This window comes from Pantherophis guttatus, chromosome 10 (assembly GCF_059756535.1).
Source record: "Pantherophis guttatus breed Tessera chromosome 10, ASM5975653v1, whole genome shotgun sequence".
Lineage (NCBI taxonomy): Eukaryota > Metazoa > Chordata > Lepidosauria > Squamata > Colubridae > Pantherophis > Pantherophis guttatus.
Window position 1 is genome coordinate 24,565,707 of NC_142072.1, and position 25,493 is coordinate 24,591,199.

Genomic DNA, 25,493 nt, shown 5'->3' on the forward strand with positions numbered 1-25,493 from the left:
TCTCTTTCTGCTTTCCTCTGCAGATCAACATGGCCATCAATGAAGTGCTCCCTTCCCATTTCAATGCTGCCGATAAATGGTCTGGGATGATCCATGAGCCTCTCGATCAAGGCAACTGTGCGGGATCCTGGGCCTTTTCCACAGCAGGTAGCAACCCTTGGATGCAAATGTGACAGCCTGAGTATAGAATCATAGAATCCTAGGACTAGAAGGAACCTTAGAGGTCTTCTAGTCCAACCCTTGCCCAACATAGCAGTCCTTATACCATTTAGACAAATGACTGTGCAGGGTAAGTAGGGTAAGTTGTCCTCCACTGTGGTGTGCAAACTATTGTCTGCTTCTGTTGTGGTCCACCAGCAGCCCACAGAGCTAGCAGCAGAGTCGGACAGTGAGGTGGCTGGGGAGGACCATGGGCCAGTCCTGGAGTCTGGAGAAGGCCCAGATGAGGGCTCTGCGTCAGAGGCAGAGATGGGGCCAGGCCATCTGGGAGTGATTTGCGGACTCCGGAGCCTCCAGAGTTGGACAGCAGAGAGGCAGAGGAACAGGAGGAGCCTGTTCCTAGTGCACGCATGCGCAGAGCTGCCAGAAGGCAAGAGCAGCTAAAGGAAAAGGGACGACTCAGGAGTAAGGCCAGGAGATGATTGGCCCCTCCCATAAGGCTTAAAAGAGCAGCAATGGCTCTTGGGCTCTTTGTAGGAAAGCAACGTTGCTAAATCTGTTTTCTAGTCGGCATCTCTTGTTTCTGAACTTTGTGGGGCTTTGCCAAGAAAGGCCTTTGGCAGGATGCCAAAGGAGATAAAGGCTTGTGATAAGCCCGAAGGACTTTTTCTGAAGGACTTGTTTTGGAATTAATTTGGACTAAGCTGGGAATGAAGTAATTCTCAGCTGTTATAATAAAATAGTTTTGTTTGAGACTAATTGTGTCCTATAATGACTAAGTGAGCCTAGGTCACAACAGCTTCTTATGCCCTTTGAGGGCTCTCAAAATATATATTTTTTTTTAAAAAATACATCCTCCAAACCTATTCCAACTTCATAGGTGGTATGGCCCCCACCCACTTGGTGGCATGTAGCTCCTTAAGGCATGAATGACTGGCCTTGGCCTTCAAAAGGTTGCCAGTTCTCATTTCCTACTTAAGCACATTGAAAGACAGACTTATGAGATAGTCCTTGATTTACAATCCATTCATTTAGTGATCATTTGAAGTTCCAACGACATTGAAAAATGAGATTTACAACCGGTCCTGGCACCTATGATCCTCGCAGTAACCCCATGGTCACATGATCAAAATTGGGATGGTAGGCAATTGGCATGTATTTACAATGATTGAAGCATTCTGGGGTCAGGTGATCTTGATTGGTGACCTTCAGAGCAGTGGTGGGTTCCTCCTGGTTTGGCCCGGTTTGGCCGAGCGAGTAGCGGTGACGATATGACGTCACCGAACCGGTTCTCTTTGTTCGGGAGCTGGGCCCTCCCGCCCCCCTCCGCCCCCCCATGTTATTCTTACCTTTTATTTGGCCCCAGCCCCAATCTATTGCTGCCTCCTGAGTCCCAGCTGATCAGCTAGAAGGAAAAAAAATGTTTAAACTCTTGCCGCGGGGCTTCAAAGGGCTGCCCTATAGCTGATCAGTATTAAAAGGCAGTGTGGTGGTAGACCAGTGCCTCCAAAAACAAATGAGTAGACTGGTGCCTCCAAAAACAAATGAGTAGACCAGTGCCTCCAAAAACGAATGTGTAGACCAGTGCCTCCAAAAACAAATGAGTAGACTGGTGCCTCCAAAAACAAATGAGTAGACCAGTGCCTCCAAAAACAAATGAGTAGACCAGTGCCTCCAAAAACAAATGGGTAGACCAGTGCCTCCAAAAACAAATGAGTAGACCGGTGCCTCCAAAAACAAATGAGTAGACCAGTGCCTCCAAAAACAAATGAGTAGACCAGTGCCTCCAAAAACAAATGAGTAGACTGGTGCCTCCAAAAACGAATGAGTAGACCAGTGCCTCCAAAAACAAATGAGTAGACCAGTGCCTCCAAAAACAAATGAGTAGACCAGTGCCTCCAAAAACAAATGAGTAGACTGGTGCCTCCAAAAACGAATGTGTAGACCAGTGCCTCCAAAAACAAATGAGTAGACCGGTGCCTCCAAAAATGAATGTGTAGACCAGTGCCTCCAAAAACAAATGAGTAGACCGGTGCCTCCAAAAACAAATGAGTAGACCGGTACAGCTCTGCAAGCAGTTAAAAGCCTGGTAGACCAGTACCTCTGCTAAATCCTAAAGAATTGTCACATGACCATCAAGCCACACCCACAAAATAAGCAATGCCCACAGAACCGGTAGTAAAAAAATTTAGAACCCACCCCTGCTTCAGAGGCTTTGCTTCCGACAAGCAAAGTCATTGAGGGAAGCCAGATTCGCATAACAAACCTGTGCTTCACTTAACAATTGCAGCGATTCACTTAACAATGTGGCAAAAAAAAATGGTCATGAAATTGGATTTGACCAGCTAAGCAACTGACTTGCTGAACAGTGGAAATTCTGGTTCCAATTATGACTGTAAGTCAACGAGTATCTATACTCAGTCCATTTATAGCTCCATATCATCTGCACCTGAATCAAATTACAGGGCCCTCAGTTTCTTTGGATTTGTTGACTCCAAAGACTTGTTGACTTCCAGGAGAATTTCTTCTTCCTACTTAGCCTTGATTGGCTTCTGAAAATCTCTTAAGTACTTGCAGGGTCTAGAGCAGGGGTGAAATACTCCCAGTTCAGACCAGATCACCCGATCCAGTAGCGATGGCGGCGGGTAGTTCGGAGAACCAGTAGCAAAAATCCCTGCCCCACCCCCCATGCCCAGCTGAGCCGCGCGATCATCAGAGGCTGAAAAAAATGCTTTTAAAAGCCTCTGACGATCCCAGCTGAGTTGCCTGATCATCAGAGTCTTTGAAAAACATTTTTTTTTACAACCTCTTAGGCTGAAGAGGCTGTAGAAAAAATGTTTTTAAAAGAAAAAAAAAGCCTCTGATGATCAGGCAACTCAGCTAGGATCATCAGAGGCTTTTAAAAGCATCCTCTTCGGAAGAGGTTGTAGAAAAAATGCTTTTAAAAGTTAAAAAGAAAAAGTTGGCCACACTCACTCAGTCACATTACCCCCCCAAGCCACGCCCACAGAACCGGTAGAAACAAATTTTACATTTCACCACTGGTCTAGAGATACATATGGATGTGTTTTGCATTAGCCTTCTGAAGCACGATCCGATTCCTTTTTCTCATGCTTATGGACTTGCACTTCAAATGTTTTTGTCCCTCTCTTCACTGACCTTCAGTTCCCCCTTTCCTGTTCTTCAATCCTGGATCTGCAGCTGGAGAGTTGGATGGAAGGAACACAACAGGTTTCTAACCACAAGTTTCTTTTTTCTCTCCAGCGGTGGCCTCTGACCGGATCTCGATCCACTCCATGGGACACATGACACCTGCCTTGTCCCCCCAGAACCTGCTGTCTTGCAACACTCGCCACCAACAAGGTTGCAATGGAGGCCGCGTGGATGGAGCCTGGTGGTTCCTGCGCAGGAGGGGGTGAGTGGTCGATGGTCCTTTTCTGCAAATGAGCTTGGGACAATTCGGATTTTTATGTGAGGCCAGCAGCATGGAAATAGTGAAAGGGACATTCATTTCCAAGAGTACAACATACTAGACTAGACTATGGCTGGAACCATTGGTGGGTTTCAAATTTTTTTACTACCGGTTCTGTGGGTGTGCCTTGGTGGGCTTGGCATGGCTTGGTGGGCATGGCAGGGGAAGGATACTGTGAAATCTCCATTCCCAGCCCACTCCAGGGGAAGGATACTGCAAAATCCCCATTTCCTCCCGATCAGCTGGGACTCGGGAGGCAGCGAATAGATGGGGGCGGGGCCAGTCAGAATTTTTACTACCTGTTCTCCAAACTACTCAAAATTTCCACTACCGGTTCTCCAGAACTGCTGAAGCCCACCTCTGGCTGGAACTAAGGAGAAATTTCCTGACAGTGACAACAATTAATCAATGGAAAACTTAACTCCCAGAGTTTTGGATGCTCCATCACTGGAGGGCTTCAAAAAAAAAAAAAGATTGGACAGTCATTTCTCCAGGATGGTGTAAGGTCTCCTTGGGCAGGGGGTTGGACTAGAAGACCTACAATGTTCAATCCAACTCTGTTGTTCTGTATTCTGTATGGCAATCTTTGGTTTCCTGCAGAAGTTCAGGAGAAAGATGTTTAGAGAACATAGGGTAGAGGGTGGACAGCATATGATTCTATGGTTCAATGGCTTTGTGTTAGTCAACAGTCTGGATCACATTTTTCTAGGTTGCTATTTATCACCATGATCTTCAAGCACTGCTAAGCTAGCTCACAAACAGTTTGATCTTTGGAAGTGAGCCTGGTCATGAGTCCTGAGTTCCAAGACACCTCCAAACTATTCTCTTTTCTCCCTTGGGCCTTCTAGGGTGGTGACCGATGAATGCTACCCCTTTACCAGCCAGGAAAAGGAGAGCTCTCATGCTAGTCCACCTTGCATGATGCACACCCGGTCCACTGGCAGGGGGAAGAGGCAAGCCACAGCACGTTGCCCCAACTCACAAACTGACTCCAATGAGATCTACCAATCCACACCTGCATATCGTCTCTCCTCAAATGTAAGTCCTGCCTTTTCTTTCTTTCTTTCTTTCTTTCTTTCTTTCTTTCTTTCTTTCTTTCTTTCTTTCTTTCTTTCTTTCTTTCTTTCTTTCTTTCCTTCCTTCCTTCCTTCCTTCCTTCCTTCCTTTCTTTCTTTCTTTCTTTCTTTCTTTCTTTCTTTCTTTCTTTCTTTCTTTCTTTCTTCGATTTATATGCCGCCCTTCTCCGGAGACTCAGGGCGGCTTACAATGCATTAAGCAATAGCCTTCATATTTTTCTATATACCTGTTTAGTAGGGCTTTCGCCCCCCCCCCCCAAGCAGTGTTCTATTTTATACAAAGTCAGCTTATTACCCCCATAAATCGGGTTCTCATTTTACCTACCTCGGAAGGATGGAAGGCTGAGTCAACCTTGAGCCTGGTGAGATTTGAATGCGCAATAATTGCAGGCAGCTGGCAGCTAAGTGCTACTTTAAAAAGCACTTTAGTCCGCTGTGCCATCAAGGCTCCTTTTTATTCTTATTAGCATGCTGGTAAAATCTCTGAGGAGGGGTCAGGGTCTATGGGAAATGGAAATAAGACTAGGCATTGTTATTTGATTTAAGTAGAACACTGCAGGGGTGAAATGCTCCCGGTTCAGCTCGATTCGCTGGTTCGACGAATCGGTAGCGACGGCAGCTCAAGGCGCTTCCCACCCGCCCAGCCATTGTTACTTCCTGGTTTTAACCAGGAAGTAACCTGTTTTTTACCCTCTGCGCATGCACAGAAGGGTTTGCGCATGCACAGAGGGTCGGCGCGCACATTTGATGCACATGCACATGCGAGTGAAGCTAGCACCCGCGGGGCGCATGCCCTTCCGAACTGGTAGGGAAGGTAAGTAGATTTCACCCCTGGAGGAGTGGTCAGCAAATCAAATTTATTACAGTCTTTGATCAATCTTTACAATAAAAAGGGTATAATAAAAAAGTGAACTAGTTTACAGCAACAATTTGCTATTGGGGAAGGAAAAAATTAATAGGACAATAAAACAACATCTCTAATTAAAGGTTTTGCCAAAACAACAGCATTTATTTCTGTTTTTTTAGCAAAACTGGCCCATAGTGAATAGTTGGTTCACTTAACAAACACAATAGTCACTTAACAACTGCAATTGTTGCTTAACAACCATGGTGTTTGCTTAACGACTGCTTCAAAAAAGATAGTAAAATGGGTAGGTCACATGGGTGACCTATAGCACTTAGCAATAGCAGTTAGACTTATATACCACTTCACAATGCTTTACAGCCCTCTCTAAGCGGTTTACAGAATCAGCCTATCATCCCCCAACAATCTGGGTCATTATTTTATTGACCTTGGAAGGATGGAAGCCTGAGTCAACCTTGAGCCATGTCAGGATCGAACTGCGAACTGCTGGCAGCTGGTAGTCAGCAGAGATAGCCTTCAGTACTGCATTCTAACCATTGTTCCACCACCATTCTTATGGTCATATGTTAAGGATTACCTGTAGTCAGTGGCTTAACTCCACTAAGACTGGGAGAATATGGTCACCCATTTTGATACAGCATGTCAAAACTGGATGCACCAGGCTCTATTTTGGTAGGACAATGGGCTACCTAAGCCCAGCAAAGCAAGGAACTCTGAAATTGAACCTGCCCCTGAGCTAACTTTTTGCATCTCTGAAAACTTATGTTGAAATTCTTGGGAGAAAAGTGAAGAAAGTTAAGGGAGTCCTTGGTAGTCTCCATTATTAAGTAATATCAGCATGATTATATATCAATTTTCAGTTCAATCAGGCACTCTCTAAATGCCAGTATTACAGTATACATCAATCCCCTGACTAACCATGGGGGTTAATGATGATGATGGACACTGGGAAGCACCAAAGTAGAAAAACATGTTAATAGGATCAACTTGGCCCTTAAATTGATCAGAACATAAGCTCCTCGTCTAAGGAGAAGCCATGAGAAATAAATAATTGCTTTTGATTCTCTACTGATCTAACATCTGTCATTTCTTTGCAGGAGAAAGAGATCATGAAGGAGTTAATGGAAAATGGACCTGTGCAAGGTGAGGCTCTCTGAAATACCCATCAGGGTGGAAAGACACACAAAGGAGAAACGATTTGTACTGCAAAGCGGTGGCTGAGTTGCCCCTTTATTAGTAAAATATCTGGGGTTTTTTTTTTTTTTTTTTTGGAAATGATTTATTTCAAGACTACTAAGAATCAAGAGATCGCTATGTAAATAATCCGTTGCAAGCTCCTCCAATGTCAGTGAGCAGACCTTCTTTCTCATGAGATTGTAGGAAGGTTGCCAGAAAGAAAATCAGAAGGTCTCTGCCCAGTGATGGGATTCAAGTAATTTAACAACTGGTTCTCCGCCCTAATGATTTCTTCCAACAACCAGTTTGCCAAACTGCTCAGAGGTTAACAACCGGTTCTCCCGAAATGATGCAAACTGGCTGAATCTCACCACTGTCTCTGCCCTAAAATTCACAGGGATGTAATGGTTTTAAATTGGAAATAATCCAGTGGCTGGAATTCTTGTAACCTTATTGACTTCATCTCAATAAATCTTACTAAAGAGAACTCCGTGAGAATTATGCATGGAAAGAATCTAGATAGCTAGAATAGATAGAATGTCTTTATTGGCCAAGTATGATTGGACACACAAGGAATTTGTCTTGGTGCATACGCTCTCAGAGTACATAAAAGAAAAGATACATTCATCAAGAATCATAAGGTGCAACACTTAATGATAGTCATAGGGTACAAATAAGCAATCAGGAAACAATATCAATATAAATCGTAAGGATACCAGCAACAAGGTTACAGTCATACAATCATAAATGGAAGGAGATGGGTGGTGGGAACGATGAGAAGGTTAATAGTAATGCAGACTTAGTAAATAATTTGACAGTGTTGTGGGAATTAGTTGTTAAGCAGAGTGATGGTATTCGGGGGAAAAACTGATCATGTGTCTAGTTGTTCTAGTGTGCAGTGCTCTATAGCGTCATTTTGAGAGTAGGAGTTGAAACAGTTTATGTCCAGGATGTGAAGGGTCTGTAAATATTTTCACAGCCCTCTTTTTGACTCGTGCAGGATACAGGTCCTCAATGGAAGGCAGGTTGGTAGCCATTGTTTTTTCTGCAGTTCTAATTATCCTCTGAAGTCTGTGTCTGTCTTGGGTTGCAGAACCAAACCAGACAGTTATAGAGGTGCAGATGACAGACTCAATAATTCCTCTGTAGAACTGGATCAGCAGCTCCTTGGGCAGTTTGAGCTTTCTGAGTCGGCGCAGAAAGAACATTATTTGTTGTGCTTTTTTGATAACGTTTTTGATGTTGGGTGTCCATTTTAGATCTTGCGATCTAAGAAAGCTAATTCCAGCAATATTTTTTTTTTGTATTTAACTTATTTATTCCCATACAGACATTCTAATTTTCTTTGTAACAGCCTGCTTATGATTTGGTGAAGTTATGCTCACCTATAATGGAGAAGTTTGCAGCTAACTATTTACCCAACAGTCTCTCAAATCTTAAGCTGCTTAGAAAGCAACAATCCACTTTTCTGTTCTCCAGAAGGCAAAAGGAAATATCCTTGAATTGGGCTATAACAGAAAACCAAAGACAACATAATATTAAATAAATGAAGGAGTCAAAGGAGATCTGTTTTTTTTTTAAGGAGCCATTCTTAGCCACAGATAATTGACTATCATTGGATTCCCACAACATGCTGAAGCCTAAACCTGGGTGAACAAAGGCCGGCTGGGCAAGAAAGTGGTGGCGCCTAGCAAAGCTTGGTTGGGCTCAAAATTAACCAGGATTTAACTGGTTCTCATTTCAGTGGGAAATGGAAAATACCAGGGCTGTCTACCAAGGAAATACCAAGAAAGCCAAAAGAACAAAAACTCCAGGAAGAAAGCAATAAGAAAACTTTTCCATAATGTTATTAAAAACCTGTGTGGACTTGCCCAGGAGGTCACCAGGAAAAGGAAAATGAGCAACACTCTCTCTGGACAGTCATTTGCAGCCATAGTAATCTGGGCCAATAATGAATCAGGAAACAGCCCAGGCTTGCTTCTAAAACCTCTCAGGATTAAATACCACTGGCATTATGGCAACTCAGAAGCAAGCTGAGGAAACAAACTTTCCAACCTGTTGGATGCCCAAAGCTGTTCTTTGCATGCTATTTTAATGCTTTTTGGTTGGAACAGTCCACAATATTCCTGTGACCCAGTGGTGAAATCCAATTTTTTTTTACTACTGGTTCTGTGGGCGTGGCTTGGTGAGCGTGATGAGGCTTAGTGGGCATGGCAGGGGAAGGATACTGCAAAATCTCCATTTCCTTCCCACTCTGGGGCCAGCCAGAGGTGGTATTTGCCGGTTCTCCAAACTACTCAAAGTTTCTGCTACCGGTTCTCTATCAGAACCTACTGGATTTCACCCTGCTGTGACCCTCCTGCCCCTCCTCCGTCCCACTTCCTTAAGTGGGCATCCTTAACTTTCCAAGGTTGGGTTCTTATGAGTTGAATAGAATAGAATAACAGAGCTGGAAGGACCTTGGAGATCTTCTAGTCCAACCCCCTGCCTAGGCAGGAAACCCTACACCACTTCAGACAAATGGTTTTCCAACATCTTCTTAAAAATTTCCAGTGTTGGGGCATTCACAACTTCTGCAGGCAAGTTGTTCCACTTATTAATTGTTCTAACTGTCAGGAAATTTCTCCTTAGATCTAAATTGCCTCTCTCCTTGAACTGGGGAAAACCAGACATCTTGGAAATCGGGGTGGAAGATACCCTAAGGTGCAGTTATGGCTGATCTTTAGAAGCTTTAGAAGTTCCCTAACTTTTGTAGTGTGGGTGAGCCCAGAAATATTGGTATTTGAGTTATGAAGAATAGAGTGCTCATGTCAGATCCTTTTCTAGCCTAGATCCATAATTTACCTCCTTTCCATTCCTCTGCAGCCATCATGGAAGTGCATGAAGACTTCTTTGTGTATCAAAGTGGGATTTATCAGCATACTCCAGTAGCAGCTGGGAAGCCAGAGCAGTACCGTCGACATGGTACCCATTCTGTCAAAATTACTGGGTGAGTGAGATCACTAGAAGTCAATGAGAAACCCAAATCCAAGGTGTCCCTTTGTGAGTGAATACTTTGTCTAATGAGAAATGTCAAAGTTGTGTTTGCTTTGGCACTGCGGTTCCAGCAGTAGATAACAGTGTCAGGAAAACTCAAAACTACAGTTAGTTTTTGACTTGATTTATGATGTTTTTGCTGAAATCCAGCATTTATTTCCAGTTTTCAGCAAAAATGCCTCATAATGACAATGGGTTTGCTTAAGGACCATAGCATTAACAACCACGGCGTTTGCTTAATGACCATCACAAAAAAGTCATAAAATCAGGTCAGTCATATGGGCAGGTTCTATTACCATTGTAAGTTGAGTGCTTGTTGTTGTTAGTTGTGAAGTCGTGTTCGACCCATCACAACCCCATGGATACATTCCTCCAGGCCTTCCTGTCCTCTACCATCCTCTGGAGTCCATTTAAGCTCACGCCGACTGCTTCAGTGACTCCATCCAGCCACCTCGTTCTCTGCCGTCCCGTTCTTCTTTTGCTCTCAGTCTTTCCCAGCATTAGGCTCTTCTCCAGTGAGTCTACCTGCATATATGAAATTATGGGCCTTCTCTGGAGGTTTGTAGCTTTATTTACATCTGGCTTTTCTCAAATTCATCATCCTACCAATTATTTATTGGCCCTAGAAATGTGTTAGAAATTCATTATTTTCCTGTTCTAGAGCAATAAATTTTGCTCTCTGTCTACCCCAATCCAGTCTTTCAGAACCAGCCAGAACTCTGTTTCGACTCTATCGATATTTTTAATACTGTCAGGTTTCGATATCGTCTCAAATAAAATAAATTGCATTTCCAAACAGATAGTCTTTGAAGAAATCTTTCATTTTATTAAGCATGACAATCTGCCCCCGATCATGTCGTAGCCAACTCTGACTTCCTGACCCCAAAACTTCCCTTTCCGTTCCCCAAATCTCTGCGTCTCATTGGCCTTCTTCCTAATCACTCTCCCCATATCTACTACTTAAGCTCCCAGGAATGTCCTCCCCTCCCTCTCATCTCCTAGGGGATATTATCTTCAAGGAAAATAAGTAGGTGAAATGTCAAGCGTCCTCTTGCCAGCTGCCCCCTCTGCCCCCTCTCTACAGCACTAGAGTAAATGCAGGTTGAAGTGCTGACAAATACATTATAACAGTATACTACTTAGTATTTGTTAAAATTTCCAGGTGTCAATCCTAGGTGATTTATAACTTCATACTAACCCATTTTCATTGAGGAAACAAAAGGTAATGCAACTCCAAATGCAGGTAGAAATTTTGCAAAATGATAGTACTAATAAAAATGCATGTACACAAACACACATACTCTGTCTCATACATACTTAGTGTCACCTATAAAGAGCTGTGAGAGTGCAGTGATTAGAATGCAGTATTGCTGTCTGACTCTGCTCATTGCCAGGAGTTCGATTCTGACTAGCTGAAAGTTGACTTAGTCTTCCATCCTTCCGAAGTCGGCAAAATGAGGACCCAGATTGTTGGGGGCAATAGGCTGACTCTGTAAATCGCTTAGAAAGGGCTGCAAAGCACTGTGAAGCAGTATATAAGTCTAAGTGCTATTGCTATAAAAAAACAGGCAGATTTTCAACCACACCATCACAACCATAATTTTTACTTTTATACTCGTCCTTTGAGGACGCCCCTGTCTTCTACAAATCTGTTATATGTCTATGTTAGGATACTCTGTACATTCTGGTTGAAAAAGGACTAAAGCGACAATAACAGGCTGGAAAGGGGCAACTGGAACATTTTTAGTTAAGAAAAGGCTAGGAAGTTTGGGATCCTCCCACTTAGAAAAAGTCAACTAAAGATTGAAGTTGATCAAGTCATGTACGGCATGGAGTAAAAACATAGTTCTCATAGCTTTTTCTCTGTAACCAGACTGAGAGTCAGCTGGCAATGCTGAGCAAAAGATTTTAGACAGGCGAAATGAATAACTTCCTCTCACACTACACACCATTAACCTATGAGATGTGTTCCTTTATTGCCCCTTCTATATGACAGCTGAAAAGAAAGTCATTTATTTCTCTCTCTCTTCTCTATGTTCCTGGCCACCGTGATGAATTTATCTCAACCTGTTCATTTTAGATAGCTACTGTCACCCACACAATTGCCAGGCAGAGTCCTGCAGCTGTTAGCATCTGCCATTTACTGATAGCACATTGATAACAGGTGATTTCAAATTGATTTTTTAAAACAGTTTTTTTGGACAGCTTTTACACTACTGTTGTTTAAATATTCATTTTTTTAATCGTCCAGATTTATGTTCTTTCCTTGAAATACCTTTGCATTATTTTATCTGTAAAAGGTAAGTATTATCCCAAGATGAAATGATGATTACTATTCATTTGGATGGTTTAAAAACAGACTAGTTAGCTTGTTATTTATTTATTTATTTATTTATTTATTTATTTATTTATTTATTTATTTATTTATTTATTTAATTAATTCATAGATTGCCCAACTCCATCCTGAGTTTGGGCAACATACAATATGAATGTAAAAGCATAGAATACATAAAATATAAAAATAACACAAAATTATCACAATCAAAATTATCTACAAAAATCTGCCATCTATTTTATTTATTTATCATTTTTTAACATTCTGCAGCAAATATACCTAATACTCTTTCTTCCTCCTATTTTTCCCACTGTGAGGTAGGTTGGGCTCAGAGAGAAAGATTGGCCAAAAGACACCCAGCTGGCTTTCATGACTAAGGGGGAACTAGAACTCACCATCTCCTGGTCATTAGCCCAAAGTCTTCCAGCCAATTTTTGTACCTAAGGTGGGGCTAGAATTCACCATCATTTTGGTGAGTGGTCCAAAGTCCACCTTTCTTGGTGATTGGTCAAAGTCACCCAGCCAACTTTCATATTTAAGTTGGGACTAGCTAGAACTCACCATCTCCTGGTTTCTAGGCCATCATCTTCACCACTACTCCAAATAGATTTGGTGTAAGCTTGGGGAAAGAGGCAGGTTTTAAGGGCTCTTTATTAATAATTCTTTATTGGCCAAGTGTGATTGGACACACAAGGAATTTGTCTTGGTGCATATGTTCTCAATGTACATAAAAGAAAAGATACGTTCATCAAGAATCATAAGGTACAACACTTAATGATAGTCATAGGGTACAAATAAGCAATCAAATCATATTAGGAACAGTCAAGCCAAGTCATTCATTATTTAAAGAAGAAGGGATGTGGAATTTCAGATTGAAGTTAATTTATTTATTTATTTATTTATTTATTTATTTATTTATTTATTTATTTATTTATTGCGATTTATAATAAAGGTAAAGGTAAAGGTTCCCCTCGCACATATGTGCTAGTCGTTCCTGACTCTAGGGGGCAGTGCTCATCTCCATTTCAAAGCCAAAGAGCCAGTGCTGTCCGAAGACATCCGGCATGACTCAATGCCAAAGGTGCATGGAACACTCTTACCTTCCCACCAAAGGTGGTCCCTATTTTTCTATTTGCACTTTCAAACTGTTATGTTGGCAGAAGCTGGGACAAGTCACGAGAGCTCACGCCATTACATGGCACTAGGGATTCGAACCGCTGAACTGCCGACCTTTCCATTGACAAGCTCAGTGTCTTAGCCACTGAGCCACACCACGTCCCTTACTTGAAGTTAATAGGCTCCCTCAATATGATCAACAGGAGCTCACAGGGACCAGAAAATTGCTTGCTAAATCTAACCTTCCCTAAGCTGACAATCGCATTCTTTAAAGTTAGATTTAACGTTTTTCCCTCTGCACTTCATCAAGACAGATATGGTACAATCCCTGTGGCTGCCCCTATTAGCCCCTGTGATGACAAGGAGGTTGAAACCGTCTCACACGTCTTACAACATTGTCCTTTTTACAGAGACATTAGGTCAATCTACATTGTACCCTTAATAGATAAATAACCTGGATGGCCAGATCAATTTTAGATGAACTTTCTCCTTTAGGGTCTAAAACCATTGATTATGTGTGGAGTAGCTAAATGTTCTATTGCCTCAATGAAAGCAAGACATAACTGGTCTTTGCTAGCTGCTGATTTATTATATTTATTTGCTTCACTCTGATTTTGTTTGGTTGGTTCTTTTAAATTTTGCTGGTCATTTTCTGAATAAATATTATTAATTGCTAGAAATTGTTCTTCGAGGAGCATTAGGGGCAAAAAACCCACACAAATGAGAATTTCTCTGTCTAGAACTTGATCAAACTCGGTCATGAAAATGAAGCAGGCAGGATGGTCCGAAGCTGGTATTTATCTCTGTTTTGGTGCTGAGTATGGATGAAAGAGTTGGCCTGTTTTTATCTGCGTCGTGGAAAATATTTCGAATCTTTTGTGCTGTGAAATGCAGATGATTAAACCTTCTGGATCCCTGCCAAGAGTACAGTCTTGGCAGCTGGATTCCTCACAAGTCAGCCAACTTTCCTCCAATGATGCCTTCTATACACACACACACACACACACACACACATACACACACACACACACACCACAGTTGCCTTTTAAAGGCAATCTTTGCATCTCAGCTTCTGAACCATTTGGGCAACACTTGAGGGAAAATTTGAACTGGATTGCAGCAGATCAGGAAAGCTGCAAAGCGATAAGCCAGAGGTTCCCCCCCACCACCACCACCAGACTTGGCAAATTTAAGATGTGTGGTCTTCAGTTCCCTGAATTTCCCAAACAGAGCTGCATTGTCCTCACATTGGTGATCACAAAAGCCATCCAGGAAAACACTCAGCATTTGCACAAAAAAGTAATGGATGGAGTGGCTCAGTGGTTAAGACACTGAGCTTGTCAATCGGAAGGTCGTCAGTTCAGTGGTTCGAATCCCTAGTGCCGTGTAACGGGGTGAGCTCCCGTGTCTTGTCCCAGCTTCTGCCAACCTAGAAGTTCGAAAGCACGTAAAAAATGCAAGTAGAAAAATAGGGATCACCTTTGGTGGGAAGGGAACAGTGTTCTGTGCACCTTTGGTATTGAGTCATGCCGGCCACATGACCATGGAGACGTCTTCGGACAGCGCTGGCTCTTCGGCTTTGAAACGGAGATGAGCACTGCCCCCTAGAGTCGGGAATGACTAGCACATATATGCGAGGGGAATCTTTACCGTTACCTAATGGATGGAGGCTTGTTAAAGAGAGGTCCAACTTTGAAGTAAGAAGAAATTTCCTGACTGGGAGAACAATTAATCAATGGAACAGCTTAACTCCCAGAATTAAGTGTGCTTCATCACTGGAGTTTTCAAAAATATACTGGAGAACCATTTGGCTGGGATGGAATTGACTGAACAGGGGATTGGAATAAAAGACCTCTGAGCTCCCTTCCAGCTCTATGATTCTATGTTGTAATCTGGAGAACTGAGCCCCTTGTACCACCACGCTACTTGGATGAGTTCAGGACAGTGTTTTCCAAACTTGGCCACTTGAAGATGGTGGACTTCAAGTTCTAGAATTCCCCAGTCATGTTTGAAATGTAGTGCTCTGAGGCAGAGGTGGGTTTCAGCAGGTTCTGACCAGTTCTGGAGAACCGGTAGCAGAAATTTTGAGTAGTTTGGAGAACCGGTAGTAAAAATACTGACTGGCCCCGCCCTCATCTATTCTCTGCCTCCAGAGTCCCAGCTGATCGGGAGGAAATGAGGATTTTGCAGTATCCTTCCCCTGGATTGGGGAGAGAATGGAGATTTTACAGTCTCCTTCCCCTGCCACGCCCACCAAGCCATGCCACTCCCACCAAGCCACACCCACAGAACCGGTAGTAAAAAAATTTGAAACCCACCACTGCTCTGAGGAAACCTTTGCTTCAGGCAGCCCATGTGCTTCATTTTATCCTGAATTCTGAGCTGCAGCAAATACAGGATTGTCCCGGTTACTCATTTCATCAAGAATATCAAAATGCTGCTATGCTCCTCTGATCAGCTGTGGCGCGCAACGATCGTGCGGCTCACCTGGGATCGTCAGAGGCTTTTTTTACCTTTTAAAAGCATTTTTTTTTATAACCTCTTCACGCGAAGAGGTTATAGAAAAAATGCTTTTAAAAGAAAAAAAAAAGCCTCTGATGATCAGGCAACTCAGCTGAGATCGTCAGAGCCTTTTAAAAGTATTTTTTAAACAACTTCTTCGGCCGAAGAGGTTGTAGAAAAAATGCTTTTAAAAGTAAAAAAAGCCTCTGATGATCGCGCGGCTCAGCTGGGCATGGGGGAGGGGCAGGGATTTTGCTACCAGCCGCCGCCATCGCTACCGGATCAGGTGATCCGGTCCGAACCAGGAGCATTTCCCCCAAAGGTTCCTGACCAACTGTGGTTTGCAGCAGACCACTTGCACAGCGGGAAGTCAAGGTGAATCATGAAGAAGGAGTCTACCTGTGGGAATCTTATTTATTCAGGGTGTACAGGTAGTCCTTGAGTTACAACCGTAATGGAGCCTGTCCATCACGATTGTACCTCGTGGCAGTTTTAAAGCAGGTGTGTCATGTGACCCACCCAATTTTATAATCTTTTTGTGATGGTCATGAAGTGAATCGCTGTGGTTGTTAAGCAAATGGCTGCGTCAGTGTATAAGGGTTCATGAATTGGAATAGACATGGTAACAGGTCAGCCAATGGGGACTGTTTGGTGACCCAGATGGCTCGGAGCCTGGGCATGGCTTAGGTTCACTGATCTGTATATATACGAGTGCTTCTATGATTATATTGATTCTGTACTTCTGGATTCTGATGTCAGGTTTCGTTGCTATCTTAAATAAACTTCATTCTCAAACACAAGGTCTCTAATGAATCTTTTTATTATTTAAGAAGAGGAGAACGACATCCCTGAACTCTTTGTGCAGCCAAAACTGGCCCCTCCTTCCAAACCCCTCCCTTTCCGTTCTTCAACCCCAATGTCTCATTGGCCATCGTGCAGACCCATCTCTTCGTCCCAAGCACTTTCTTTTCACAGGAATTTCCCCCCTCCCTCTGTCACCCAGGTAACGCTATGTACTAAAGAGCAGGGAACTAGGTAAAAGTTCATCTCAGCATTAAAGCAAAGCTTCTCCCTCTTTCATTCATGTCAGCGCTGGAGGAGAACATAATTTGGAACGCTGACATCTGAGTTCTGGTTCTGGCTTTTGCTGCATGGGTATTGTATATAAAGAACTTTCTTACATAAATGGATCCTGCTGAATTGTTTACTTGTGTGCTGGTTGGATTGCTGCAAACTCTAACAGCTGCACTCATTAAGTGAAAGCTGAGGGTTTGTTATGGGCACACTTTGGCCGGAAACTGGAAGTAAATGTTGGTTTTCAGTAAAACAGTTGTAAAATGTGACCCCGGTGACCATGGGATGCTGCAAATGGCCATAAATGCAGTCTGGTTACTAAGGCACCCAAAGTGCAATCACATGACTGGGGGGAGGGGGGCTGACTGTTGCAACTTCAAATCTGGGTTGTAAGTATCCCTCAAGTAGATCTGACGGAACCTGGAATGGTTGCTAAGTGACCAATCATTTTATTTATGTATTTATTTTTTCCTATTTCCTAACCATCCATCTTAAGGTAAAGACTACCTGTGTTTATTAGTAGAATTTATATATAGCCGAACTTGTTGAAAATGACTACATTTTAAAGGGACACAGTAAAATGGTTGGGCCTATGATCATAAATTATTCCAGAATTCTCACTGGAGGCTCAAATGTCCAGGCTCAAATTTTCCTTGTTTGAACACATTGTGTGAAAAGTTCTAGCTCTCTGGAGAAGTTTGTCATTCTGGGAAAGGTAGAAGGAAAGTGGAGAAAATTGATGATTGGCAGGAAATTGGATGGACTTTGTTATAGGGGTGATGGGTACAATGTTGGAAGATCTGAAGGACCAGATTAGGGACAGATTGTCATGAAGAAAATCCACGTAGCTGCTAAAATTTGAAGCAGTGATGATGGCACATTGTCAATATTGCCCATTGAGTCTGCATTTCTTTTAATTTTTCTATTCCATGTTCATTCCAGTTTCTTTTCCGTGCTTTCGTGTATAGTTTTCAAAACTCCTAATATCCACCTTGAAAAGATTAGATTGCCTACTTCCTCTTTGTCTTCTCCATCTTGCAACCTTACAGATGTGTTAGCTGTTCATCTCATTTTTCCTTTTTTCCCTTTCCATGTCATTATTATTGGATTGTGGTCTGCCCATACATTTATTCCAATATCAATTTCTTGTATTTTAGCTATTAATTCTGTTGACATCCACATCATGTCTATTCTTGACCACGATAGATGTCTATTTGAGTAAAATGTGTACTGCTTTTCTTTTGCATGGCTTCGCCTCCAAGCATATTGTAGACTTAATTTATCTATCATTGTGGGAAAAGTTTTTGGCAATGTTTTTCTTATCTTCCTATTTAATTTTGTAGGTTTATAGTCCAACTCATTGTCCATTATTGCATTGAAATCCCCTAATATACATATCTCTTCATATTCATATTCTATTATTTTTTTATGTAACTCTTTTTTTTTTAAACCACAGATGGGGAGAAGAACGGAAGCCGGATGGGTCAAAAGGGAAATATTGGGTGAGTGCCATCACCAAAGATGTATTCCTTCTGTCAATAAGTTCACAATATCACAATTCAACACAGTTCACTTAACCAGGTCAGGCAGAGGTTTCCATCTAGAAACCCTCAGTGTTTCTCAGTCTTGGTAACTATAAGACACGTGGGCTTCAACTCAGTGGTGAAATCTAAAATTTGTTACTACTGGTTCTGTGGGCGTGGCTTGGTGGTGGTGGTGGGTAATGTGACTGGGTGGGCGTGGCCAATTTTTTTTTGGTAACTTTTAAAAGCATTTTTTCTACAACCTCTTTGGCAAAGAGGTTGTAAAAAATGCTTTCAAAAGGCTCTGCCGATCCCAGCTGAGTTGCCTGATCGGCAGAGGGTTTTTTTCTTTTAAAAGCCTTTGATTATCCCAGCTGAGCTGCACAATCATCAGAGGCTTTTTTTTTACTTTTAAAAGCATTTTTTCAGCAGAAGAGGTTGTAGAAAAAATGCTTTTAAAAGTAAAAAAAAAGCCTCTGATGATTGTGCAGCTCAGCTGGGAATGGGGGGGGCAGGGATTTTTGCTACCGGTTCTCCGAACTATCCGCCTCCATCGCTACCGGATCGGGTGATCCAGTCTGAACCGGGAGTATTTCACCCCTGGTTCACAATATCACAATTCAATACAGTTCACTTAACCAGGTCAGGCAGAGGTTTCCATCTCGGCCAGTGTTTCTCAGTCTTGGTAACTTTAAGCCACGTGGACTTCAACTCCCAGAATCCTCAGCCAATGCAAAGAATTCTGGGAGTTGAGGGCCATACATCTGGAAATTACTAGACTTCTGAAAAAATCTGGCCTATTATCCTAACTAGATTCCTTTAGTGACCAGAACTTATCCTTATCCTCAACTTACAACTGGTCATTTAGCGATTGTTCAAAGATATTATGGACCTCCCTATGGCAGTTCTGAAGTTCCAACATCTGGGTCTGTCCAGACCGCCCCCCTCCACAGACAATCACATGACTGCATTTTGGGTGCTCAGCATCCCTCCTGCATTTACAGCTGCTTGTAGTATGACCACATTTTACAACAGTTTTGCCAACACCAGCCCATAGCAAGCCATTGCTTTGATTAATGACCGCAGGGTTTAGTTAATGACCGCTGCAAAAAAAGGTCATAAAATTGAGTCAGTCACCTGACCCAATCACAATTTACAAACATGATGGACGGCTCCATTACAGTTGTAAATCGAGGACTACCTAGGACCATAATGGCGAACCTATGGCACGCATGCCACAGGTGGCACGTGGAGCTATATCGGTGGGCACGTGACCTCAGCTCCGGTGTGCATGTGCACGCTGGCCAGCTGGTTTTCGGGCCTTTTGGGCCCACTGGAAGTCAGGAAAAAGACTGTTTCCGGCCTCCGGAGGGCCTCCAGGGGAGTTGGGAAGGCAATTTTTGCCCTCCCCAGCCTCCTAGAAAGGCTCTGGAGCCTGAGGAGAGCGAAAAATGGGCCTACCTTGCCATCGCATGCCAAAAGTGGGGGGAGCGCGGGGGGCTGCAAATGCATGCACAGGGGGCAGGGGGCATAGAATTATAGGTGTGGGTACGCACGTGAGCAACCCCCCGCACTCCCCCCACTTTTGGCATGCGATGGCAAAAAGGTTAGCCATCATTGACCTAGGATATATGATACTTAATCTCTATAAGGAAGCTCCCACAAAACAATGCCTGTAACCAATTGAAATAAATAAATAAATAAATAAATAAATAAATAAATAAATAAATAAATAAATAAATAAATAAATAAATAAAATGCCTGTAACAAATTACAGTATTGTTAAACAATCCAGATGTGTAGTGACATCATCATGAAATGTCACCATTGGTCCCAGGGTCTACAAATCAAGGCAATTACACAAATCAAGGTAATGGCATGAAGATATCATCACACCGATGCTATTATTCATTTCTTCCTTTCTCCTCTTAATTCAAGACCCCCCATTTGAGATGACATCCAGCGCCTTCGTCATAATTCTTGTTGTTGTTCAGTCAGGAAGGCGTGTCCAACTCTTTGTGATCCCATGGACCATAGCATGTCAGGCTCCCCTGTCCTCCCGTCTCCTGGAGTTGCCCAGATTCACGTTCATAGACACAGGGCTACACTGGTTTATTCATTCATGTTATTTATAGCCTGCCTTTATTTTTACAAATAACTCAAGGCGGCAAACATATCCAACATACCTTTCTCCTCTGGTTTTCCACACAACAACAACAACCCTGCGAGGTGAGGTGAGCTGAGATAGAGAGGCTGGCCCAAACCCACCCGACTGACCTCCGTAGCTAAGGTGGGCCTAGAACTCACAGACTGCTGCGTTCTATCTTGGTTCTTTAACCTCTAGACTTAGACTAACTTTATTGTCACTTTGAATGTACACTAATCAGCATACATTAAAATAAAATCTTGTACCACATAAACATGACTAAATAAATAAATATGCATATACCCACATATATTATATGACATAGAGAAACAATACGGTCTAGTTCGGATGTATACATGTACATGGCAAGAGGGGAGAAACAGAAACAGACCATGAAGTGGGCGTGTGGGGTTTCTAACAATGCTCTGAGCTCAAAGCACATGGAGCTTATAAGCAGTATCCTGAATAACGAGAAGCGAGCTTCCTATAATCTTCTCCACTGTCCTCACCACTCTCTGTATGGACTTTCTATCTGAGGCACTGCAGCCACCAGACCAAATAGGGATGCAGTTTGTTAAAATGCTCTCAATTGTGCCTCTGTAGAAAGTGGCCAGGACAGGAGGAGAAAAATGTGCTCTCTTCATCCAACGTAGGAAATGCAGATGCTGGTTTACATGCTTCACTAAGGATGACATGCGGAGAGACCAATTCAGATGATTAGTTATCAAACTGGCTCTCACTATTGATCAATGGTTCCCTATTGACCTGTGCTTGAGGGTTGTTGTAAGCATTTTAAAAAGTATACAAATGTAAAACTCCAGTATTAGACAAACATCAATGCTCTTCTGTTGGAAACCCCTTTCATAGCCTATTCTCTCTCTGTCTTCAGATTGCAGCCAACTCCTGGGGCAAGGCGTGGGGTGAACATGGCTACTTCCGCATTGCCAGAGGAATCAATGAGTGTGAGATCGAATCCTTTGTGGTGGGCGTCTGGGGCCGGGTTGGAATGGAAGATATGCACCACAAGAAATGAGAAGAACCCTTCAACCTTGCATTGTGATAACAGGAAGAATTTCTTTCCTTCTGTTGGCCCTATGTTTCCTTCTCCTCAAAGCATCTGGTATCTAGAACAGTCACAGGACACAACTACTATGGGTTTGGCCTCCAAAGACTTTGTCTCTGTTCTGGGGGAAGCCTAGAACCATCATGTGGATTTTGGACCTGGGAAGTCTTTGGAGGATCCTTCCTCAGATGGTGGGGAGGAAAAACCTGAGAACTTCTGAAATGGCTACCAAAGTGCTAAACAGTTTCTTGCAAAGGACCAAGAGAAGATATCCAATCTGACATTTTGTTATGTATAACTCACATACCCACAACCAAAGGGACCTGGAGATATCAGAAGCAAACCTTGCCAGGATTCCCTACCAAGGATGGAAAGTTGCAGGTAATCTGAAGAAACCTGCTGACTGGGAGACCAACCAACATATATTTTTTTAAGTCTTTCCTGTGATCTACCTTACAGAACCTTCTTGGAAGTGATGACCTCTCTAGCATGACCTTCCCCAGAGGCAACCATGGTAAAATAAAGAGTTGTCATCCTCTTGGGCCAAATTTTCAAGCATCTCAGGTAGTAAATCTACGGATGAGTGGCTTTTTAGTCCTAGCAGGTATGTCTGGCCATGGACTCCAAAATGGCGGATGAATTAGATGAAAGAAACCTTGCCTCATTTTATGTGTCTGCAACATGTCCTAAGAGTTTCAAGAATAGCTATATAGGCTGAAATCAACCCATTTCGATAGAGGCCAAGCTTAGCCTTGGGGGAGGCTGGCTTAGCCTTGATTTTCTGTCAACATGGAACAAGTTGTTTCTTGCCGATCCTATCTTAGAACATAGAATGACAGGATTAGAAGAGACCTCAGGGCAGGGGTGAAATCCAGCAGGTTCTGACAGGTTCTGGAGAACTGGTAGCGGAAATTTTGAGTAGTTCGGAGAACCAGCAAATACCACCTTTGGGTGGCTCCAGAGTGGGGTGGGAATGGAGATTTTGCAGTATCCTTCCCTTACCATGTCCACCAAGCTACACCATGCCCACCAAGCCACACCTACAGAACTGGTAGTAAAAAAAATTTGGATTTCACCACTGCCTCAGAGGTCTTCTAGTTTAACCCCTACTCAAGGCAGTAATCAAAGTAATCAAAGTGAAATAAGTATCTGATACCCTTTAGGCCACACCCGCCTTTCTCCAACAGTCCTTCTCAGCTAGGTTGGGCTTCCGAGCCCCACAATTTCTAACATGGCCATCTATGGACATCAAGGCACAAATCTCTGGAGAGCACCAGGATGAGGTCAAGCTGCTTTGCTTGTGTGTCATGACAATGGAAGGAGGACTTCCTGTGTTTCTTAAGCTTCCTGGTTCAGCCCACCATGAGGTATTGCTGCCCCAAAGACAATGCAATTCCACCACAGCTTCAGCAGCTGGGTGCTTTGCCAAAGTCCTTCAGTTGACTTTCCAAGCCTAAAGCTCAAATCAGCCCCCAGGCCACCTGTTTTAGGTCCATCTCAACTGGAAAATAGGAGGAAATTCTCCTCCTCCTGTCTCTCCTCTGCCTGGTTTCAACTCCCATGGATTTTTTATTTTTATTTTTCCCATTTCCCTGCCGCGTAGCTGAAAGCCCACTTTTGCTGAGTCCGATGACTCGGGTGCACCATCATGGCTCTGACCCATCGTGAAAACTTTTATCCTCCTGCCTGAAGCCACTCTCCATTTACCCCACTGCCTTTCCTCTTTTTCTTTTCCTTTTTCTCTTTTGATTTTGGATGCCCGTCTCTGCACCTTCCGTGCTGGCGTGAGAGTCTCTGGCTGCTAAGCCTCCCTTGGCTTAGCGGCCCTTTGTTGAGAACTTAAGGCTGCTGAAAGGGGAGGCCTTCAGCCAGCCAGGCAGGTTGGTTTTGTCCCATTCTGCAAACTTTGCAAGCGCCAGTGTAAACACCGAGCGGCTGCCATTTGTCTGAAAGAAGCGGGAAAAAAAGCGCATTAAAAGGCCCGTGTTCACGCATGACCGAGGCAGGGAGCTTTGGAAGAAGTGCCTGTGCTAGCAGTCCTCCCATGGAGCCGGAAAACTCTTTTATGTGAGGATGAAGGGAGAAAATGGAGCTTCCTCTCCTAATACCTGATCAAAGCAGAGATTAGGGGAATCTCGGCCTAGTTGTCCTGGGGGGGAGGGGGGGGAGACGGGGACCAATCAAGGTTAGCTTTCAGGCTGCAATTAGAAGCTGGTCTAATGGGCTGCTTAGCTGCCTGCATTTGAAAGAAGAGGAACTTCCCTTGATGCTTTCAACTTGGTTACTGAAAACACCCATTTTATGGATTGGAACAATTGGTAGAAAGCCCACAAGATGGACTTGTACTGTATGCTAAGCTTCCAAAGGACAAAATCAAATGAAAACCAATGCAAGGAAGCATGGTCCCTAAACGCAGCTGCTAGATTTGTAACAGATCCACTGAAACATAATTGTGCAAAGCAGGATAAAAAGCTAGCTTTATCAGGCTGGGCTTGAATCTGTCCTGTCCTAGTAAGCTTTCTCAATGCGGGGCGTTTTTATGCCTATTTAAATATATAAATATATAAAATTTATATTTTGCTGATAAAGAAATAAAGGGAGGGTAGTGTAGACCTATTTCAAGCTATTTAGCTCTCATCAGCTAGCCATACCCTTACCTGGATTTGAACTTGGGCTTCCTGCATGTTAGGTAGTTGAATTAACCTCTGAGCCACAAGAGCTCTCGATAGAAAAACACTTAATATATATATTATTATTTGGTCTAATTGGCCTTCATTTGGCCAATCCAGGCCAAACAAAGATGAATTTCCTTCCGGTGAATTGAAACAGGGCTGTAGACATGCAACCACCATCCACAGGCAGCCGTAATTCCATTTTAGGTAAGTTTTGCAGCCACTAACTTTGGCTAGGACTAACCCCTTCCATGCTAGCCTATCTGTATATTCTATCCATTGCTTAGGGCCTGTGCTCTAGAAGTGAAGATTCAGATGTGTATCCAAAGGGTAAAATCTCCTTTCAGTTGAGCTCTGATGTGACCCAGTAGTGGTATTCACTTACCTTCACTACCGGTTCGCAAATGTGAGCACGCGCCACCTCTGAGCATGCACAGAGCCTTCTGTGCATGTGCAGAGAGTCTGTGATGATGTCTGGGCAGGTGGATGGAGCCTCTTACCGCCGCCGCTACCGGTTTTCCCGAACCAGGTAGAACCGGTAGAATCCCACCACTGATGTGATCCTTAAACTATACCTGGGCAGTTTCCTTGGCTACGTTATGGAAGTAGTTGACAATTGACCTTTTTCAGATTCCTTTTCAACTTCCCAGTCTAGGTCTGCACCCTTGGGATGTTTTAGAAGTCTCATGTCTCCCAGGACTTTAATCCCACTTAACTTCTGAAAATTTCCTGTTCCCTAATCAAAGATGACACCTGAGTGAATAAGGAAAACTCCAACATAATTCCCCAGGTGGTAAATGTCATATATATATATATATTCCCTTATCAGATAAAAATCTTTATTCCTGGAAAAGAAAAATACTGCTACCTTGACTAAGCATGAAACATCTGCAGTTCAATTTCAGTATTTATTATTTTGCTTTTGTTTATTTGTTTCTTGTGAATAAAGTGCATCGAAGATGCTGGCAGGAATTGTGTGTGATTAGTTTATCAGCCCTGTCCTAGATTCTCAGCTAAGTTTTATCTAGGTCCCTTCCTGAATTAAATGTGATGATTAGGCTAAATTTTTTAAAGCTTGTAGAATTAGTAGTTGATGAACTGCAAAAGTTATTTGTAGAGAGGTTTTTTTTTTCTTTTCTCCATGAAGAACTACTGAATTTTCACAAAGGCATTGAAGCCTGAAAATGCGACGGATATAGATTAGCATTAGGTAGCAGAGTAGAAATATTAGAAGAGAGAAAGGGAGAGAGATAATAAAGATTAAATAGATAGATAGAT

The 25,493-nt window shown here is 42.9% G+C and overlaps 1 protein-coding gene across 3 annotated transcripts in view; it reads left to right on the forward strand.

Moving 5' to 3' along the window:
• Positions 1-25,187, forward strand: part of TINAGL1 (tubulointerstitial nephritis antigen like 1) — a 49,746-nt gene extending 24,559 nt beyond the window's left edge. For all 3 annotated transcript variants that reach the window (XM_034413353.3, XM_034413356.3, XM_034413354.3), the window contains 7 exons: positions 24-147; positions 3,424-3,574; positions 4,480-4,669; positions 6,670-6,715; positions 9,614-9,737; positions 18,268-18,313; positions 21,370-25,187. In XM_034413353.3, coding sequence (XP_034269244.1) covers positions 24-147; positions 3,424-3,574; positions 4,480-4,669; positions 6,670-6,715; positions 9,614-9,737; positions 18,268-18,313; positions 21,370-21,513 — 825 coding nt within the window. In that variant the 3' untranslated portion in view covers positions 21,514-25,187. The remainder of the gene's footprint in view (positions 1-23; positions 148-3,423; positions 3,575-4,479; positions 4,670-6,669; positions 6,716-9,613; positions 9,738-18,267; positions 18,314-21,369) is intronic.
• The last annotated feature ends 306 nt before the right edge of the window (positions 25,188-25,493 follow it).